Source organism: Neltuma alba, unplaced genomic scaffold (genome assembly GCF_004799145.2).
Source record: "Neltuma alba isolate B1F8T4 unplaced genomic scaffold, ASM479914v2 tig00010661_pilon, whole genome shotgun sequence".
Taxonomy (NCBI): domain Eukaryota; kingdom Viridiplantae; phylum Streptophyta; class Magnoliopsida; order Fabales; family Fabaceae; genus Neltuma; species Neltuma alba.
In genome coordinates, this window is record NW_021635506.1 from 72,176 (window position 1) to 94,075 (window position 21,900).

A 21,900-nucleotide genomic window follows, 5' to 3' on the forward strand; every position below is an offset into this window, starting at 1 on the left:
TCCTTAGCAGGAACTTCTATGTAATTTTCTCTAGACAAAATGCTATTGATTTTTATTTTTTTCCCGAAACAAATATGTTTGGGGCATTATGAGACTTTAAATCCAGATACTTCTCTTAACAGATATTTGAATTTTGATTCATCACATTACGAGGTTTTATTGGTTATTGATTGTGATTATTGGATGAAATTTGAGGAGTCAACCAACCCAATAAGTTTAGCCTTTGGGTACATGGCGTTCACCTTCTCCATCATACGTGCATCTCTATTTCCAGACATTCCCTCCCTCTATCGTCCGCCCCCTCCTTTGCTCCCCAATTATATATAATTATTAACGGACCACAAAGCCAGAGGCTTTTGTGGCCTTTAGGTCTAACAAATGAAAATGCCCTGTATCCTCCATGATTATGAGGCCTAACTTATTTTTTTTTTGGGTCAAAGGCCTAACTTAATCAATTGACAACCTAAAGTTTTCATCAGTTTAATTATAACCCATTAGCCCAAATTTGATAATTAACTTATTGAGATTAGGATAAAACACTTTGGCGGTTCCCCCACAGCCCCACCCCCCAAAAAAAAAGGTTTAATTATAGCTAGGAGAAAGTGGGAGACACTGAACTGGATAATAATGGGTAAATGGAACAAGTAGATTCCTCTATAAATATATATATATATATATATATATTTATATAATGCTCGAAATGAAGAACTTTCCATCTTGTCATTCATTGGTGAAGGTGTGATATTACACACGCACACAACATAGAAATCTATATGTATATATATATTACAAAAAAAAAAGAAATATATATTTATATATAAAAGATAGAATGCACTCAAATTATTCTGGCTTTTGGATGTTTAACTGAGAATCCCTTCATGAGGAAGCTGCCTAATTTCATGGTCTTTCGACTAGGAAACATTACCAGTTTTTGGAATTCCTGTGGGCTGGAATGATGACATAGTGCTTTTTCTAATCCACTTGCTTTGCATTGATTAAAAAGATTATCAAAAATAAAGTTAGCTTAATTAGAACCAACAATCACATCAATTACATAGAAATATATTCTGCCACTATGAATTCAGCATCGTTAATTTAGTTTGTTCCTTCATACAAACTTTAAGTTAACTAGAGTTAAAATTAAAATTATGTATATTTTTCAAATTAGTATGCTTCAACTAATTAATTCACGCCATTAAAACCTCTGAAGACCCATGTTGTATAAAAAAGGACTAACCGTCGAAGTTAAATCCTTCAAGTTGACCAGATAAAAGAATTTTTTTTTTTTTTTTATCATATGAAACAGATAGATTGAAGAATAGTAAAGTTTAGGAGATCTACTAAGTTCCAACTATACTCATCATCTGATAATTTAAGTTAATAAAAATGGTAACAGGCCTCGCACCTTAAGAAATAAATGATTGAGCTTTTAATTTTCAGACTTATTTTATGGAAAAAAATACTTGATAAAAATGGTATATCCTTTACCTTTCATATTTTTAGAAAGATAAGCCTTCACTTTTGTTGTCGAACAAATCTTGCCCCCAGAAATATTTAAATAAATTTTTAATGTTTAATGCAAATTCGGATAAACATATACTTGATGTACTAAACCTTGTCAGGGTCTTAATGCCCATAATATTTAGTGCACATTATTTTTATTTAGTTTAACCTTAGTGATCCTTTTTTTTGTTGTTGACTTGTTGGTGATCTGATATGAAATATACTCAATAATAAATAAATGCGTTACGTAAAATATTTAACGTTATTGACAAATTTTTTATTGGAGGTAGAGTATAGATAGTTATGACCGATGGGACGTTCATGCACGAAGTTGGGCAAATCAAGCCTTAATTCTCAAATATATATATATATATATATATATGCACTCTATATTTGAGAATTAAATGAGAGGCCGAATTATACATAACCCACTTTAAAATCAGTTACAAATAGCATCTCTCTTATATTTTAAAATTTAAATTAACCTCCTTAATTTTTTACCTTTTGATTTAGTGTTACCATCATTTACGTGAGCTATTACATCTGATTAGTAAGACATGTGGCATATTTTATATGTAACGTTAAGTATATATTTACGTAATTTTCTGCTCCTAAGGAATGAAAATGTCATTTTAAGTTTTTAACTCTAAGAAAACCTCGTTTTAAAAAAATAAAAACTTTGGATCAGCCCATGAAGCGAGCGGCGACAAAGTGGGCAGCGACGGCAACCTGTTTATTTCTCAAAAGTAGGTAAAAATTGGCAGAGATTAGCATATAGGAGGCAATAGTAGTGCTGAAAGTTTCATTATTGTATATTTTCTTCGAGGTTGGGGATAACTTCTTTTTGTTGAAGTAATTAGAAACTTGATTTCTATATGAGTTTGACAAAGTAATTTTTCTTAAACTGTGATTCCATAGACGACCTGAAAAACATGTGACAGCTAGCGCTTCATCTTCTTGTTTCTACGAGTAGAGTTCTTTACTTTAGTTGCTGTTTTGAAATTTCTACTTATATATGTTTTCTGTTACATCAATGATCGCCTCTCTTAACCCAACCCTGAGAATAATTTTCTATGGTCTGCTTAGTCTTTCTTTTGTCTTCTTCAGTGGCAGGAGAAGCCGTGTGTGTGTGTGTGTGTGTGTGTGTGAATCTAAACATCTGAATTAGTTTTGCTCCAGAAAGTGAGGGCCACATGGGCTCTTTAGTCGGACAATAGTTCCGTCGCCGTTTTATTATATGGGGAAAAAAACATTTTCCCCTTTATTTAAATTATGAAAGGTTTAAGTATTTTTACTTCAAATAAGATACTACCTCCAGTCTTTAAATAAGGGTTAGATAACTGTTTTGGAAAGATTAAGAAAATTAGTTAACTTAGTTATTTATCACAAATGTATACCAGTCTCCCTCTCTAAATTATACTCCTCAATGTGCATTGAATAATTAGAGTTATTACTTGGTGGGAATCTCTTACAATTAATAGAGATATTTGATGAAAAGACAGAGAATAAAATAGATTGAAGTCTTATATTTATGATTAAATTTAATCTCCAACTAATTTTTATATATTAAGAACTGTAAAGCTAGTATAAATATTTCCATCCCAAAAGAGATAAGTGCGTATATAACTAAGTAACCCTAGCAATGAAGAGGCGGGGAGGATAAAAAGAAATGGGTTTGTCTTGTCCTTGTGGAGAACAAACTTTTCATAAGCATGCATACAAAATAAGAGTGAGAGAGAATCATAGTATACACAAACGGGAAGACACATGTATCCTTCTTCCAAGAAAAAGTCACCACGCCTTCTTTTGCTAAGTACTGTAAACTAGATGAGGAGTCATCATGATTAAGAGCTCATGTGCTTCCCCTTCATTACCTTTCTCATTTGCACCAAACTTTTTTTTATTATTAAAAAGGAAAAAAACGAAGAAGTCATTTTCAACTTGCACAACGGCCAGTAAAAGCAGCAGCATTTTCCATAGTTGGCATTAATTAATCAATATATAACAAAGGATATAGTAAACTAATGTTGAACCGTACGCAAAGTTGATCCCTTTGTTTGGTTTCTGAACACACATGATTTACTGATCATTGACACCTGGCCTAGATCCTTGATGGAACCACCACCAAAAGTACAGCAAAATGATGGAGTATTAGTGTTAATATTAATAAACAAATTAAAGCTTCAAGTTCCATCAAATCTTATTGGTGTACGCAATCTTGTTCACGTGGCTTTAGCCAATAGAAATCCCAACGTAGAGACAATAACCTCAAGATTTATGACTAATCCACTCGCCGATGTTGTACTTTAAAGGCTTATGAATCACTTCGCATGTGCCTCACTCTCACATATGTGTGCCGGCTCGCCCCTTATTTATGTGTTCCTTATCCAATTTAATTTTGAAAGCGATATATAGCTTATCCAACCTCAAGCCAAACCCTATCATATTAATTTATTATTATTTAACTCAAAAATGTAATTTTTAAATCTAAATTCTTGGACTTCTTTTTTTTTTAAAAAAAAAAAAAGAAATTAAGACGGATACCTTGAAACCTCTTTTGTTTTAAAGAAAAATTGTTTGCACGAATAAATACTCGGACGAAATTGATTAATCAAGGTTCTAAAATTTAAACGGTTGTTGGGACCGTACGCAGAAGATAATTATTAATTAACCAGCATTAAAAAAGTTAAGAGCCAATCAAAATAAAAAACAATCATTAAACTAAATCAGACTACTTGATGAGGGCTCAACTTGTAATTGATTAAGCCTTGCTAGACATTTAGCTACCATCTAGAGCCCTTATGCTCTTCCTTTATATATAAACCCCTCATCAAACCCCACCTTCTTGATCGCTTACACACTATTCAACCAATATGTGAGACTATAGTATATATTTTCACCTGTGTAAGTGCTTCTTTTGTTGGCGAAGATTATTAACGGCCACAATGGAATTATGTAGATGAAGCGACAGGGTAATTAAGGAGATGGAGAATATGAAGGAGGAAGAAGATAACGGCAAATAGCTAGTAATTCCTCTTCTGTTTCCTTTTTAATTTTTTTTTTCTTGTGACATTGTTAGTACCTGTAATTTGGATTCCAACTACTCTCTGTGGTCCTTAACTGGGGTCAAACAAAGAGCACACAAATATATTACACACATAAACACGGGTCTGAACTTTTAACCTCCTTCCCGAAGAGGGGCTTGGTTCGACTACATTCAAAAAGAGATGTGTAGTTATAAATCACTTGGTAAAGGAAAGGTGAGAGAAATATTTAACTAAATAAGAGTAAAAGTGAAAAAAATGATTAAATGTTTCGACACTCTCCAACGTGTAACTTAGCATACCTATTCAAAAAATTATAGCTCATATATAAAAAGGGAGGAAGGGAGTATCAATTAAGTTTTTCTAACATTACCCTTACTTAAAGTCATTAAGTAATTATGAGAAAGAATATAATGTAGAATTAAATTTTTTATCTAAATATGGCTATAATATTTTTAGACAATGTTATTATGTTATTGACTTTAGTCATCTATTCTAGATGGTTAGATATGTCTTATCAGAGCGACATGAGGTAGTGCTTATTATTTTATAAAAGGAAATTGTTTGGGGAGGTGCAGGTGGAAGATGATATTTATAATTCCCTGATTTGGAAACTCATAGGAAACCGTATACACAAATGTCTGTTCGACACGTGGAGGTACTTTGAAATTCTTTCAGGTTGTTCTGACCATCTGCTAGCTGCTTTACAACTCCCAGATAACAGTATAATTAAACTGCAAGTTGCAGACTCCCAAGCCTGATTAAGAAAAACTTAAACATTAATTAATATAATTAGCGTGATATAATTCAGATGAAAATAGAATCTAACATGCTTTCAGCCATCATCAGCTTCTGGGAACTTTAGATAATCCAAATTTACTATAGATCTCATCCACCATACCATTTTTACCCAAAAGCTAGCTTTCCTTGGAGAATTCCTTTCATCTTGTCAGTAAATATTTTTCGTAAAAGTCCAAAAGAACACCCATGCATTATCAACTTAATAGATGTATACTCCAAGTTATTTTTTTTATTTGTAATTTTAATGTGGGATATGTATTGAGATATTGCATAAAATTATAAGCTTGAGGATTTATAATTATCTTTTAGGGTTGAAGACAATTCTTTAGTTTTCATTCTTCAGAGAATATATCATAGTGAACTCTTGTCTCACCCGCTTTTGTAATTTACCAATAAATAGATGAATCAATATGGAGATGTATAAGAATAATTATTATATCCTTTGTATACTACTCCTCCTTATTATAAGACCCAATTTGACTTTAATAAAATATTCTGTCCATTAACTGTATTATTGTTCAAACCATGATACTTGATAATGTTATAGGCCAGGTTTAAAAAGACTCAGGGAGATGTGTGATATGCTCGCGATATATAAATTAATAGGATTCTATTCTGGCACTAATGCATAAAAAATTCCATAATGAGAGACATTTGAACAGAAGACGTAACTAAAAATACAGTATTTCCAGTATATAAAAATTGTAGGCCTACTTTGTAACGTGTCAGAGACTCATATGGCTGACGGCGCCATTAAAATACTCGAAATTTTATTTAAAGTGTTACTCTCTACCCGAGTAATTTAATTTTAATTTTAACATCGGGAGATGTGTGATATGCTCGCGATATATAAATTAATAGGATTCTATTCTGGCACTAATGCATAAAAAATTCCATAATGAGAGACATTTGAAACAGAAGACGTAACTAAAAAATACAGTATTTCCAGTATATAAAAATTGTAGGCCTACTTTGTAACGTGTCAGAGACTCATATGGCTGACGGCGCCATTAAAATACTCGAAATTTTATTTAAAGTGTTACTCTCTACCCGAGTAATTTAATTTTAATTTTAACTTTAATGTAGAAAAGTACATACAGATACATCATGGTAATTAACCATTTTTCATCAGGCGGCCCCTCTTTCATCTTCTTCGATCAACTTTTTTCTTCTTATAAAGCTTTCCTAATTGCGAAAAGGAAAATAATATGGAAAGGCACCACCAGCAACCTCTTGGTTTGGCTTTATAACACAAGTAAGATTTTCTCGCTTGTCCCAAGAATTTCTATCTGCACTGAACTTTTTTTTGTGCGCGTTTGTTCTTGTGCGTATTGTGTATTCTCTCTGCATAGAAACGTAATAGAGCTCAGAGAGAATCTTGCAGAAACCCTAAGTGAGTAGAGAGGGAATATGGGAAGAGGGAAGATTGAGATCCGAAGGATCGACAATTCAACGAGCAGGCAAGTGACTTTCTCAAAGAGGAGAAAGGGATTGATCAAGAAGGCGAAAGAGCTGACAATACTGTGTGATGCAGAAGTTGGACTCGTCATATTCTCCAGCACTGGGAAACTTTATGAATATTCAAACACCAGGTCTGATCCATCATCATCATTAATAAAATGCTTCGATTATTCATCTTTGAACTTAGAAGCTGTGATATAGAGTTCGGTTTATATGTTCATATATATATATATATATATATATAATGAGCAACAGAGATACAGTATGCTGGCTATATATATATGTTTGTTGCCTTAGATTTCGACTGTAATTTAACGAATACCCGTAAAATTTCCGCAAACAGTTAGACCTCGAAGAAGCTTTTAGGGTGTCAACGTACTGTAGGATTTGGAGGATAATCTTAGACGGAATATTACAAATGACCCTATAAATGCTAAGTAGAGGCCCTTTATGGCTTAATTAATAAACTTGTGGATTTTGATTATGACAAAGTTAGCGTGCTTAATTATCTAGATATTTACCATACATAGCTTCCTCAGTTTATCTTTTGTTTGGGGTTTGAATCAATTAAGTGAACTAAAAAGATATATGGGGTTTGCGCTTCCCAAAAGAAGTAAACACAGGTTTGAATTTTTATAACTGCAGCTGTATGTATATGTCGGCACTGCGATTACAGCAAAACTGTATTCATAAATTGCCGTGAAATTTCATAACTGCAGGCATTTGGGTGGTATAGGTTCTTAGATTCACTGCCAAATGGCTACACTTTTTATTGACTGCAATTATTTTGGCTATGGTTAAGCTCAAAGCCGCAGTCACAGACTATATATATGGCTGTTATGTTCCTTTCGTTTCAAAAGTAATGACCACTTTCTACACCCAAAAAGAAAAAAAAGTAATTACCACTTCTGGGGATTTCTCAGAATAACTATTGCTTTAACTTTTCACGGAATTATTATTTGTTTTCTTACTGGTTTACTCCTTGATTGATGTCTTAATCTACTTCAATATAGGAAATTTAATTGTGTTAAGAGTGTTTTAGTACAATCAAGGAACAAAAAACTGAACCAAACATTAAACCGATTGAGGTAGTGGTTCAAGGGTCAATGGGTCACACCAGATCGGGATCAAACTAGTCATATTAACATAATATACCTCCAGTCCTTAATATAAGACCCTGTTTGACTTTTATTTTAGTTCTAAATATAAAACCCCAATCCACTTTGTCTCTCATGTTTATGCATTTTTTCCAAGATAGTCATTCTAATAATTATAGCTCTAGCCAATATAATTGATTAGTAAGAATATTTTAGGAAAGACAACATCTATTTATTACAAACAACTAACTTAACTGTTTTCCTTAATCTCCTCAAATTAGTCAATCGGATCTTATAATTAGGACCGAAAGTAGTATAATTAATTGAAAATAGCAAAATACAACAACATTAATAATCACTAATAACAAAATACAAGAAAATACAATAATAATTTGATTGTAACATTAATAAAGTACAACAACATTGAGAATATTAATCTTTATGGTTAATCAGTAACTAAAATATAGTAATCATTGATACCAAAATCATTATTAAAATTCATTCAAATCTATAATGACTAAGATATTAGGAGCTGAATGAGAAAAATGGGACTAATAGCGACATAATCATCTAAACCAGCTCACTTAAGTTTTTACTAGTTTTCACTTGTTCATCCTAGTTTGATAGTTTGATACTGGTTTAATTTCCAACTAGTTCAACACTGAAACCATACTTTACCACTAAGTGTTTTATTGTTAAACTGGCGGTTTGATCTGGTTTTCTTCCCCCTTGAGTACAATACAATATCATTAGATTGACTACAATCTAAGTAATTTAATTATTTTCTTGATGTGGATTAAAAAAAACCTCTAAGTGGCAATATTCTAAAATAAAGGAAGTATATATATGACAGCTAAGATTGCATTATCTTCATACATAGTTATCTCCATTTAATATCCACTCTTAAAGTCTCTAGTCTTCTCTCCCCAATTCAACGAGGTTTAAAAGAGGAAATCAATGTAAATAAGGTTCAAAAGAAATAATGATTAAGTTGATCCGCTCTCTTTATTTAGTGTTTTGAATTGAGGAAGATGGTGATTCCGATTTCTTTTTCTTTCAAATTTTATCGTTATTGGTGCTCAAAGAAAATGGTTGTGATCACTTTTTTTTAAAAACAATAAAAGATAATTGGGGAAGACAATTTTCACTTGCAAATCAGACCTTAAATTTTTTTGCATTGAGTTTTACGACAAAAATTTCACAAATCTGTCGCATGCCCTAATTTTTGTTGAATTTTTCTTGATTAAAAATGGAATTTTCCTTGGCAATTTTTCTTTAAAACTTTTTGTAGTAAGGATAACCCCTTTTTCATTGTTTTTCAAAATTAAAATCTTGATTTTGAAATTTTAATTTTTATGTATATTTTCGTACATGGACTTTATAAAGGGAAACTTATAATATCTTATTTTTCTTGTCCTTGAAATTCTCTAGTCTATGTATGTACGTATGTATATGCCAATAAGAAGAAATTCAATATTGAAATAAGAAGAAAAAAAGAGTATTTATAATAGGTAAAGCAGGAGGAGGTTGATGTTCAAGAAACAAAATATAGAAAAAATCCAATAACACACACGATCATATATTGTGTATTGAGAAAGGAAACGTCGTAAACTATAGAGCTATACTTTTCAAAAGACTAGGCTCCTTTGTCGTTTAATTTTCTTGAATATTTATGAGAAAATATTAAAATTTGTACTTTATATGCATATTATATATATATGTACTCTTCCTGTCCTTAATATAAGACCCATTTAACTAATTTGATTACATTAAGGAAGTTAGGTAAGTTAGTTAATTATAAGAAATGTGACACGTTTTTCCTAAAATATCATAATCATCTTTCTTAATACCCTATCTTCCTCTTCTACTTAATTATGATTGAGGAAGTATCCGTAGGAGCAATTTAGAGAAAATTGATAAAGATAAGAAATGGGTCTTATATTTAAAACCAAAACCAACTCAATAATTAAGTCTTATATTAAGGATCACAGAAGTATATTATATCAAGGTGATCCCGAAATTCTTTCTTTCCCGCTCCCACGTGATTCAGAGAATCGTAGGTAGAAATCATAAACAGTACCAGGAACTATCTTCATCGGCAGAAAACATTCCAGGTAGGTAGATTTATATCAAACAGTACTCCAAACATGTTCCGCACTCCAACTTTACACACACACACACACACACATAGCTGGAGTTCAATGAGATTAATATCTGTATAAAGCCAGCAACTCCTCCGGTTAGGTTCTGATTACTTAACCTTTCACATAATCCATGATGTGAGCTTTTAATTAAATTCCTTTCACAATCTCTGAAGGTATACTTGCCAATTTTAGAAAGCAAGCTAGGTTTAATAAAGCATAAAGCATTCTTAGTGGATGTCAAGTCTGAACACAATGAGGATGTCGCAAGTATATTAGGTAGCACACCACCACCAGTACAGAGCCTGTCCTAAAAAGCTAAAATAATTTCAAGTCTCATCAGGAATTTTCATTATTACACATACAGGCGAATGCATGCACCAGAAATATATAAACTATTGTCGCCACTAGTTTCGGCACACAGATAGTGCCATATATATATATATATATATATATATATATATACCACTAATATTATAGAGCCGAAAAACTCAATCCTAAAAGAAGATAAAAGTTATTAGCTAAGCAATTTAGATTCCTCTTCCTCAGCTTGGAGTTTTAAACTGATCAAATTGTAATGGATGTTGTAGATTGCATTTGTGGTTTTTTACTCAAGCCTGCAACTTTATGTCAATGATAACTTCATAGTGCATTCTAGTATAAAGTATAGGGCTCTTTAAGTGATCTGGTCGCGTACGTCACGTGTTTTTCGTACTCACATGCATTAGATCGAACTTCGAAAGATTCATAGAACTTACCCAAGAAATTAGTTTATTAGCAGAGTTGAGAAATATATGTTAACGTTATTTTAAGCAAAGGCGTTAACTTCTGTGTTCTAAAGTGCGAGACCCAAAAAAAAAACATGTTACCCATATAAAAAAGACCAAAATTAAAGCCTTGGACTTAGAAGTTATAGAAGTTAGAACAACATTGGTGCTCCTGATCTTATGGTCCCACTGGAGCCATGCATTTAGCTTTAATTACCTTGCTTCCAAGTGAGAGGGAAGAACAAAGAAAGAAGGAACGAAAAACCTCCTAACTTCATCCCTGTGACTTCACAGAACAACACTTGCCGGTTCATATGATGATAGGTGAAAACAAAAACGGAAGATAAAGAAATAATTATTTGGTGAACATCATGATGTGAGAGGGATTAATTAAGGGGTGTGATAGTGAAAAACAGATGCTATATCAGTCATTTTTAAGCACAGCAATGTCATAATATATCCTGCAAATTGTTGTTAATTTTTAAACAGTCAACTATTTAATAAAGATGCAACATTTTATATAAAATAAGTATGAAAGTAGGATTGGGGGTGTGAATTGATAATTACCTTTTTTGTTTTTCTTCCATTTTTTACTCCTAACATGTAGGACTTTTTCAATTTAGTCCTCCTTAATTAGTTTTTAGAAGGGAAAATGATGCGTTGAGACCTCACAAAAAAAGCCTATCATTAAATGATAGTTATTGGTCTAAAAATGATTAAATCTTGAATGGAAAATGGAAACTAACATCAATCCCTAAATAGTGAGTACAAAGCAAATCGAAACAAACAAAAACTCTTCCATCAATCACCACCTCTAAATGAAAGGTGTTTTTTTTAATAAAAAATATTCAAAACACTGTCTCACTCATAAAATTTCCTGGCTAAGCTATTAGCAATACCATTAAATTCTCTATACATGAAATTAACCGAAACATTCGAATTCCTATGAATCATGCTAATGGTTTTCTCAATGATGTCTTCGTGAGGATAAATAGTCCCTTGCTCCCTTGTGATTAAGTGAATAGCCTCTACACAATATAACTGGATATATCGAATATTTTTTAAATCTATTAAACCAACAAAGCTCTAGTCGTCTCATAATATATATATTCCAAGCACTTCAGCTGTGGCTGATGAAAAGCTAAGCTATTAGCAATACCATTAAATTCTCTATACATGAAATTAACCGAAACATTCGAATTCCTATGAATCATGCTAATGGTTTTCTCAATGATGTCTTCGTGAGGATAAATAGTCCCTTGCTCCCTTGTGATTAAGTGAATAGCCTCTACACAATATAACTGGATATATCGAATATTTTTTAAATCTATTAAACCAACAAAGCTCTAGTCGTCTCATAATTATATTCCAAGCACTTCAGCTGTGGCTGATGAAAATTTTCTCAGTTTGCAGCAAAAACTAGATAACCAGTTCCCTTGTATGGTCTGTTATATAGCAATAGTGGGATTTCACTAAAAAAATCATGAGATTTCAATTGTAAACTATCTATAGTCATGATTAATCTTTTTATAAGGCTTTAGAGAAAGTCTTTGTTTCCTTTTTGAAATTATTCTTTACAAATTCATTATATGTGGCAACTGTTCAACTTAACAAAAATTGCCATGTCAGTCATTTTATTTATTTGATTATGAGTTCATATATTTTCTACAATAAATAATTAATGAAAGAAAACTGATGTGTGAATAAACGAAATGAACCCATAAACTCCTCTCTTTTTTTTTTTCCATATCACACTCAGAATAATAGCATCATAGAAGATCCAATTTTGTTATCCTCTTCCACTTTATAGAGGATCCAATTTTATTCCTATGAATCATTGCTTGTTGAATGTTATTGCTGAAGGACTTGTTTATCGGACAACCAGCTGATGAAGCCTTCCAATAGTGGCAATATGCTTTTATGTGCCCCACAAGTAATTTAACATAGCTCTTGTTATTGTTTCCTTTTGGTCTGATCCTGAGGCCTCATTTCTGCCCTTTCATTCGGGGACCTTCCTCCAACTTGGACTGCTAATAAGTAAGCCCTGAGAGTTATCATAGAAAATATTTTCCCTGTGAATCAATTTTTTCTTCTTGATGAGACTCCATTCTTGTCCCATTTCCTAACAAATTGGGCTAGTGGAATTCAGAGTGAAGGAAATTAAATCAAATATCAACTCCCCTGGTGACTACTGCTCTTCTCTGGATATACTGAGATTAGTAATTCTAGGAAGATGATTGAATGCAAAATCGCTATACTTCTGCAGTGGACACTTCATAGTTAATGAACCTTTTATTATAGTTAATGATCCTTTTATTATCTATGCTTCTGTAGTATCTATGCTTCTGTGTAGAACTTTCATTCAGAATCTTATGGAATGCTTCTGTGTAGAACTTTCATTGCAGAATCTTATGGATATGCTTCTGTGTAGAACTTTCATTGCAGAATCTTATGGATATGGAAATTTCTCTTCCTTTGGTTCACATCATACATAGCTTTCATAGATAACTGAATATTTTCTTGTAGAAACCAGAACGTAGAAATATTCTTTCTATGGTATGCTCTGCATTTGTCATCATGGGATCTCTAACTTCCACAGAGACAGATTTTCATAATGATCCCTTGTAATTCCAAACAATTTTATATAGCAAGCTAAAAGTTGTGATTCCATTACATATCCAGCATGAAATCAGTGATTGAGAGATATAACACAAGCAAGGAGGAACACCAACAACTGATGAATCCAAATTCGGAAGCCAAGGTATGCTCAGCAAACTACATTTTAGAAATGCACAAAGTATATAATATTTCCATTGATCACGACCTGTAAAGTTGTTCCTGAATTTGCCAAATACGTATTTGGTAGCTATTCTTATATGTCTTCATAAAAATCAGAAATATTCTCTAAGACCTAAGTGACAAAACTCCAAAGAATTTGCAACTAGATCTTTGTTGGCCAACACTTTTTAGACATTTCCTTCACAACTTAAGCCTTTACAAGAACTATTTTTGTTCGTTCCCTGTATTGTTCTCTTAAGCTGCCTCATGATACTGCATAATTTTACTTGATCCTTTTGTTTTTCCTGCTGCCTCATGATACTGCATAATTTTACTTGATCCTTGATAGTTTTGGCAAAGGGAGGCAGAAGTATTAAGGCAACAACTACAGACTCTACAGGAAAACCATCGGTACAAGCCTTTTCCATTATTTATCCAGCAAAATATTTGAAATTTTTTTATTGAGCAATTAAAATATGCATGTGACCCTGAAGAACTCTAAATTTCATTGTCACGCATGAAAGTATTGTCATGTTGCAGTAGTATGCTGTGACATACCACTTTCAAAACGTTAAATGTGGGAAGTGATACAGATGGTTATGTCAGACATTACTATTTTTTTGGGGTGAAAATACATCACTGTGAAATATATATGCTAGGGTGCAAACTGAAAAAAAGATAAATAATACTTCATTTCAAGTCCATATAAGTCTCTCAACTAGAAATTAGAAACCTAACAGATATCGCTTCATAAGAAAAATTATTTTTAAAAAATAATAAGATGAAAAGAAAGACATTCCTTCTGCAACATAGGAAATTCCAGGTGGTTAGATTTTAGCGTAGGCAACATTTTTCAACTCAACTGCAGCTTACCACTGCATAAAATAAAGATATTGGTTTTTTCATAGTATCATTAAATATTGGTTTCTTCAGAGACACCAGTTAAAATGTCAATTGCAAGTGAGACAATTTTCAATTGAAAAATATGTCTCACTCTCCATAATGAAAGTTTTCATGCTTTTTCCTTTTTCCCTGCTTTGCTTCTTGCATGATGAATTTAGTTGTTGATAGAGCACAATGACACTTTGCGTTCTATATGACTGGCAAATAGTAGCTTTAAAATTCTTTAGTTCACACATAGAAACCGGCAATAAAATAAACAGAAAAACAATATACATGTCATAAAGCTTCGTGTATGAATAACATTTTGAAGGTGCAGGCAAATGATGGGAGAACAGCTTTATGGTTTAAGTGTGAAAAACCTACAAGATCTCGAGAACCAGCTGGAATTGAGTCTCAGAGGTATTCGCATGAAAAAGGTCAACTAACTAACTTTAACATTTTGAAATAAACAGCAATGCTCCTTTACTGTGGCACTGTTCATAAATGTGTTTGACCAATCTCTCCTAGTCCCAAGCAATGTTTAGGCAACTGAAAGCTATTAACGCAATTTAATCAAACTCTGCAGGAACAAATTCTAACAGAAGAAATCCGAGACCTGAACCGAAAGGTCTGTTTGAGCAATAATAATATTCACCGAAGTTTCTTTTTTTCCAACAGAATTTGTAATAATGAACTGACCTTTTTCTTATTTTCCTTGCAGGGAAGCATTATACATCAGCAAAACATGGAACTCTATAAGAAGGTAAACCTCCTTCGACAAGAAAACACACAACTACACAAGAAGGTAGCCAGCTTAGTTATCCACTAATAGGACATCATGAAAAGTTCCAAGAGAAATTAATAATACTACTATGTTCACTAAGGTTCTAAAATATGGCGACAGAAAGCTCACCATTCTTAACTATGACTTAACTATGACGCTTGAATGTCTCAGGTTTACGGCTCATCGGAAATGGCAGCTACAAGCAGAGATGCATTCAATCCATATGGATTTCATACAAACGAGGAACCACAAGAACTGATCCAACTTCAGCTAAGCCAACCAGAGCAAGACACGTATGAGACATCAGGCAGCGCCTCAAAATAATGTTGGTCAAAAGTTCTTCAGTTGGATATTTTGACCTAACCATTGACAATATTATAAAATTGCAGCATATAACCGCATGTGAAGTGATGAAGAATCCTTCTGCATGAATCTTACCTGAGAAATCAAGAACAAGAATTATCAGTAGAAGAACATCTGTGATTCTTGAAGCGGAAGGAGTTAGATAAAAGCTTATCAGCAAGTGAATTGCATTATTCAAATCAGATATGCATGTAAAGTGAATTATGGAGAATTTTAAATAACAAAACATGGACGTAAAATTTTTCTGAATTGTGTCTATCTATAGCTTTGTAGAAATGTAACCTGTCAATTGCACATGACAAGTTCATAAGCTTGAGTCATTATTGCAGTTTACCTATGATTTCCAGATGCTCAGGAAAACTTCCCATAAATTGCCTCAGAAAATTAAACAGATTCTGGATGCATTCAGGTTCATTAACAACATAATTAAATGCGTTTAAGGTCAAAGGATCAGCCACCTGTAAACAAAATGTCTGTTAAAAAGGGGGGAAAAATAAATTGCTACTTCCGATGCTCAATATAATACTACTTCCAGTTTTTAATATAAAAACTAGTATTCTAAACATAACAAAACCAAGCACAAGCTTGATAAACTATATTTTACCTCTATGCCCAAACAACTGACTCAACTGGATGCACATGTTAATAATACATTTCTAAATGCATAGATTGGACCAAACCCTTGTGGAACTTGCGCTATTGCCTGACTTTGCATCAAAGCAGATTTATTTGAGACATCTTTTTTAATTAAAAAGAAAAAAATCAAGTCACAAGTCTTCCAGTAATGGATTTTAATTATTGCAGGATAATTAATAATTAGAATGCATCAACATTTGAATTTGACGAAACCACGTGAAATTGAGGCAACCGAGTTGCGAAATGAGAACAAAAGTGGAGACAAGGACATGAAAAGGTGAAGAAGATCACGTCGATGACCATGCTTACCTTATAACAGTGATATTGATTCTTGAGATGAGTGGAAGATGTGATTAGATGAGGGTGAGACTGACAACCAAAATATGGGGCCGGCCAAAGTATCAAGTAAATGTTTTAAAAATTGGATCCAACATTAAAATGAAAATGAAATCGATTCATGGTTCTTATGTCTGACTGATTGCATTCGCAATCCAACTGGTAAAGTAATAATTAAATAAAAATTTAATTAAAAAAATGAGTATGCGTATATGATAGTAATATGTATAAAAATAAATGTATAATAAGTCTAATTATCAACATAATAACGCCGTAATATATGAATTATTTTACATTTAAAATATGCTTGATTTTTCATTTTGATATTAAAATGCATAAAATATAAAAGTACCTAAAGGCTTTCTTCGGTAGAAAAACGTAGCGGACTTAAAATGGATACAAAATGTACATGTAAATAATTAATCTTAGTGTAAAACATCTTTGTCTATATTAAATCACATGCTTATTTCATTATTATGATAATTATCAATAAGACGTTTATTATTGTGTAATGAATCAAACATATAAGCTCAACCATGTTGAAGTTATGGTGAAATTGACAACTGAAGAATAAGAATGATAATGGTGATGACAGGTGGTTCAGGTTGGTCCATCAGCCTCTAGTGGTTTATCATATGATTATGACCCATCTTATTCTCGTTGGACAATAAAACAGAAATTACAACAATAATAATGATCATTATCATTATAAATGATAAAATTTATAGGTAAACCTATATAAAATAAACTCCTTTTAGGCTCTGTATTATTTTTTTATTCCTTTAACAATCTCCGCATATTCAAGTATTATAAATTAAGATGAGTGTAATCCTTTATAAATTTATGACAAGTCATGATATTCATAAATTATTATTAGTGCCACGTCTTAGATGCTCTATAATTATTATAAAAAACATATATCTATGTGCATTTATGATTCATAAGAAAAAAAGTTCAAATCAATGTTATATGAGGTAAGGATCGACTAGTTTGAGTCCCAAATTTATTCAGCACAGAATGAGTCCTTGCTAGACTAACTACATCAAGATTTTGAGTGATGTAGGGTTAATTTTATTTTCCTTAAATTCTTTACCGTTTCATATTATAATAAAGGGAACATAGAATCTAGTAATTATATCTTTTTAAAAGAAATAAGGAAAATTTCTTACCAATTTTAACTAATATTAACAGGTTTTTTACATCACAAAATTCGATTATTTGGAACTTTTTTTTTTTAAAAAAGGAGAGAGTAATGTTTAACAGAAATTAAATTTAAAAAGGTAGTTGAGAAGGGGAACAGGGAATCCTAACTTAGGTGTGTGAATGGAGGTAAGGTGGTGCACTTGGTCAACATTACATCAAGAAACTGAATTAGTTGGAAGCATATGTTCATTATCTAAATACCCCACAATGTGCTGACAAATTTCCTTCATTCATGCCCTCCTTTGACCATTTAAAGCTACTAATGCCTAAGATATAGACCTGCTTAGTTTAGTCACATGAACTTCAAACACCATTGTCTCCACATACACTATATTTTATGCATCCAACCTTTCAATTACCATCCTCTTCCAATATTAGGACTATTTAATTGAACTTAAATCTAATTAAAGATAATTATACTAAAAATAATGTTTTTGACATTCATGTGCACTTGAGTTCAAAATATTATACTTAAGTAGCCATAATCTTTTCTCTTAGTGTGGGGTTACAGCAAAATATGAATCTAAGCAATAGAATTTGTCAATTTTATTTTGATGCAAAGTTAATTTTTTTTAATTTGTAAGCAAAAAGTTAAACTAAGCCATACAGTCCAAAATCAAATACTACAATAACAAATTTTTTTTAAATAACTTGCATACTCATTATACATTCGCAACCTCATGTTTTAAAAGAAGTACTTCTCTCTGGTTTTATTTATAAGTCACTTCTAACAAGTTTTATACAAACCAAGAAAAACCTTAAAGTTCATTAACTCTTATTTAAAATTTAACAACTTTTCAACTTTATTCCTATTTAATATACATTATATCTCATGTAAATAAGGTCAATAGAATAATTAATGAATGATAAAATTGTACATTTATGCAAAAAAATTTTCTTAGTATCCTATAAATAAAACCAAAAATATCTTCTCTCTCTGTCCTATAAATAAAATTAGACGAGTATTTTGTATCAGTTGGGAGTATAAGGCCTTAATATATAATGAGAGTTAATCACCGTCCTTTTACTTGGGGAAAACTCTACGACGACCACCACTAATTATTTTTCTTTCTTTAAAAAAGATTTGCGTGTAATTTGTGCTTAGTGTTTGATCTGGACTGGAGCAAGTTTCCTTGTGAGTGGTGAATACTGAATTGACCGTTTTTAGCTTTGTTTATAGTTATTATATTTCTCGGATGGCGAATGTTTTTGGATGACGAGATTTTCACCGTCGCTCGGGACTTGTTATGTTTGTTCCGTATTTACCGTTACCCCGTTCGATTTTCCTCATTCTCACGATATCTCTTATGGAAAATATCGAAAAGAGAAAATGCCATCGTCAAATTCAAGAGTTATTTCAAGATTTTAATATATGTATGGAATTAAGAAATTGTTATACACACGTTTTTTGTTTTTTTTATAAAAAGCTTCCTATTAAAAGTGTCCCCATCTCCAGAGAATTTTTATTGTATTTTATTTATTCTTTTCACATCCCTTTTTGCTCGACTAAAAGGAGTGAGGCCTTAGAAAGTGCGCCTTTCCTGCTTGCATCCCCATCTGCTTGCTTGCTTTCAGTGAAAGACTTGTTGCTTTATCCGCACAAATGAGAGATATTATTTGCACGAAATAATAAAATTTAAATGATTATTTGAACAAAACAATAAACTAATTAACAATATTTACAGGAAAATTATTATCTTTTTTATTTTATATAATTAAACACACACAAACATGTTAACCCCAGATTCGAGAACTCAATATAACTGATAGCACTTCTAGTATGGCAACTTGTTGACAGCAAAATTTATTTTTGAAATTTAAATAACAAGAAGATTATATGCTCATAACTCAAAATTTAAGAAAATTGCGGGTAATTTAGTCAAAAAAGCAATGATAATAGTGATAAGAAAAATAATAATAAAAAGCATATATATGTCAAGTACTCAACCACTATAGCACGTTGGTTGTATCAGAAACATGTTAAGGATACCCCACAAGCAGAGAGGCCACATCTCTGGAAAATGAGAGCTGAGAAAACTAAATATACTTAGCATGTTTCATCAATTTGGGAAATCATTTCACTAATCTCACAATATCCACACTTTGATTTGATTCACTTGGGTAGAAAAGAAAAACCAGAGCGTCATCATTCAACACGCATCACCAATATTATTCACCAGGGAATTGCTGAGACTGAGACCTTCCTTCTTCTTCACACTGTGTGTGTGTTCTGTGAGAGAGAGAGAGAGAGAGGATTTGATTCATTTCTACCGCCATTCTTCGTCGTTAATGGCGATTAATTATAATAATAATGATAATAATCCTTAATCTCCAATCCCTTTCATCGGAGCATCTTCTTTCTCTCCTTTCTGGGAAAGTGGAAATCGGAATTTCAAACTCGGGATAATGTAGACCTGACCTGCACTTGCTGTTTTCAGCAGCCACTCACAGTAGGACTAACAGCGCTATGTGATGTGACTTGGATGAACAACCTATTCATGCTTTTTCGCAGATTCCAATCGATCCAGTACTGGACCAGCACTGCACAGAGCAAAGAACAGAGGCAACAAAATCAAACAGAGTTCCGATAATTAATCACAGATCAACAACTTAAGAGAAACTTAAATTAATTGATCAATTGATGGTAATCTATGTTGAATTTCGGAGATTTTTAATGGAACCGACCTGAGATCCTGGAAGAACAGGGGAAGGCGTCGCTGTTCGTGAAGGTGACAACCGTCGTCGAAATTCTGGGAGTAACTAACAGGATCGTACTGAAACGATAAAGGTTTTCCTTTTTCCGAAGAGTTAAGATTGTGACTGATTTTTCGGGGCAAGTGGCAACGATTTACATAAGGACTTACGATGTTGCTACCATTTATAGTGGCTTCGTGCACTGTAAATTTATTTCACTACTCTCCGAGATCCATGTTCCTTTGAGTAACGTTGCTACTGGCTTTTAAATATGTGACTTTTTTATTAATTAATTTTGTTATTACATTCAAATGACAGAGATTATTTAAATACTTAAGATATACTTAAGGTTAAGGACATATTACATCAGAACTTTCTCTTTACATGTATACAGATATAGATATCCTTCGGTTGTGCATCAGATGCTATGCGGTTTAAAAGTGATACTGTCTGCGACTGTGTATGGGATATCAAGGAAGATGCACTTCAGTGACAAGTCTGATCACATTCACACACTGGCTCCATGTTTGATTAAAGATGATATATCCGGTTTTTTTTTTTTTTTTTGCGCTAAAAAACTAACATTCGTCCTTCAAAGACAGCGCATTATTGCTTCTCTTTTAATATTTACGGGGTGACATTGGAAAAAAGGTAGTACAGTGTACAAGGCATTCCACGCTCATATAGGATTCGGGGACCGCAAGATCTCGTAACATTTGATATAGGTAGTTTTATCTCGAAAATTATTTTCAAGTGGCTAATTCAACAACCGGAACTAGTGACCTTTTGGTCACATAGAGGCAACTTAACTAGTTGCTCCATGGCTCCCCTTTTCATGACTTTAAGAGTGACATTAAAATTTAAAAAACAATAGAGAGAATTATAACGAGATTTTTAAAAAAAAAGATAACTACCAAAAAGTGAAAATAACAATTGAGAAGTTGTCACTTCTTCTATTCAAGTTTGTCATTACAGGTTGCTCCGTTACCATTGAGATTTTTAGCAATTATGTTTCTTTTTTAAGACTTTATGATCATTCTTCGCAAAAATTTTTTTTTTTTGGATATTCACAGCTAGGTATTTAATCTCATTAGGTTGCAAATATCGACTAGGTCCTGATTAACTCGTTCTGACATCGGACCAATCGGTATGTTACTGTAATTAGGTCTTAACACTCACTTAACCATTATTAAATCATCAAATTCTTCATTTAGTATTTAGTACAAGTATTTGATATTTGATCGTTTATGCGTATTTGAGGATTTATGGAAGCCAAGTCATTGCTCTCTAGCCTGGACCACGTCCAGAAACAGCTAGGAACTTTAGAAAAGTACACATGTAAATGAACCATCAGAAGGGGAATCGCCGTATAGTAGTGCACGGTGTACCCAAACTTGTGCTTGCATGTCG

General features: G+C 32.4%; 1 protein-coding gene and 1 long non-coding RNA gene across 4 annotated transcripts; one reads left to right on the top strand and one right to left on the bottom strand.

Annotated features, from left to right (window-relative positions):
• The first annotated feature begins 6,529 nt into the window (after positions 1–6,529).
• Positions 6,530–15,944, top strand: LOC114758015 (MADS-box transcription factor 23-like). Of its 3 annotated transcripts, none has more exons than XM_028947013.1 (8): positions 6,530–6,603; positions 6,733–6,940; positions 13,497–13,575; positions 13,942–14,003; positions 14,812–14,911; positions 15,061–15,102; positions 15,196–15,279; positions 15,430–15,944. In XM_028947013.1, exons 2-8 carry the CDS (start codon positions 6,759–6,761, stop codon positions 15,580–15,582), a joined length of 702 nt encoding a protein of 233 aa, XP_028802846.1. In that variant the 5' UTR covers positions 6,530–6,603; positions 6,733–6,758; the 3' UTR covers positions 15,583–15,944. The 3 variants fall into 3 exon arrangements, with proteins under 3 accessions (XP_028802846.1, XP_028802848.1, XP_028802847.1); XM_028947015.1 differs by having other exon boundaries at positions 15,196–15,237; XM_028947014.1 differs by lacking the exon at positions 6,530–6,603 and having other exon boundaries at positions 6,721–6,940.
• A 3,907-nt stretch (positions 15,945–19,851) lies between these two features.
• LOC114758016 (uncharacterized) lies at positions 19,852–20,579 on the bottom strand. Its single transcript, XR_003741736.1, has 2 exons — positions 20,482–20,579; positions 19,852–20,337 (listed from the first exon to the last, which is right to left on the bottom strand). It is a non-coding gene; the product is annotated as an uncharacterized LOC114758016 (long non-coding RNA).
• Positions 20,580–21,900: the final 1,321 nt, after the last annotated feature.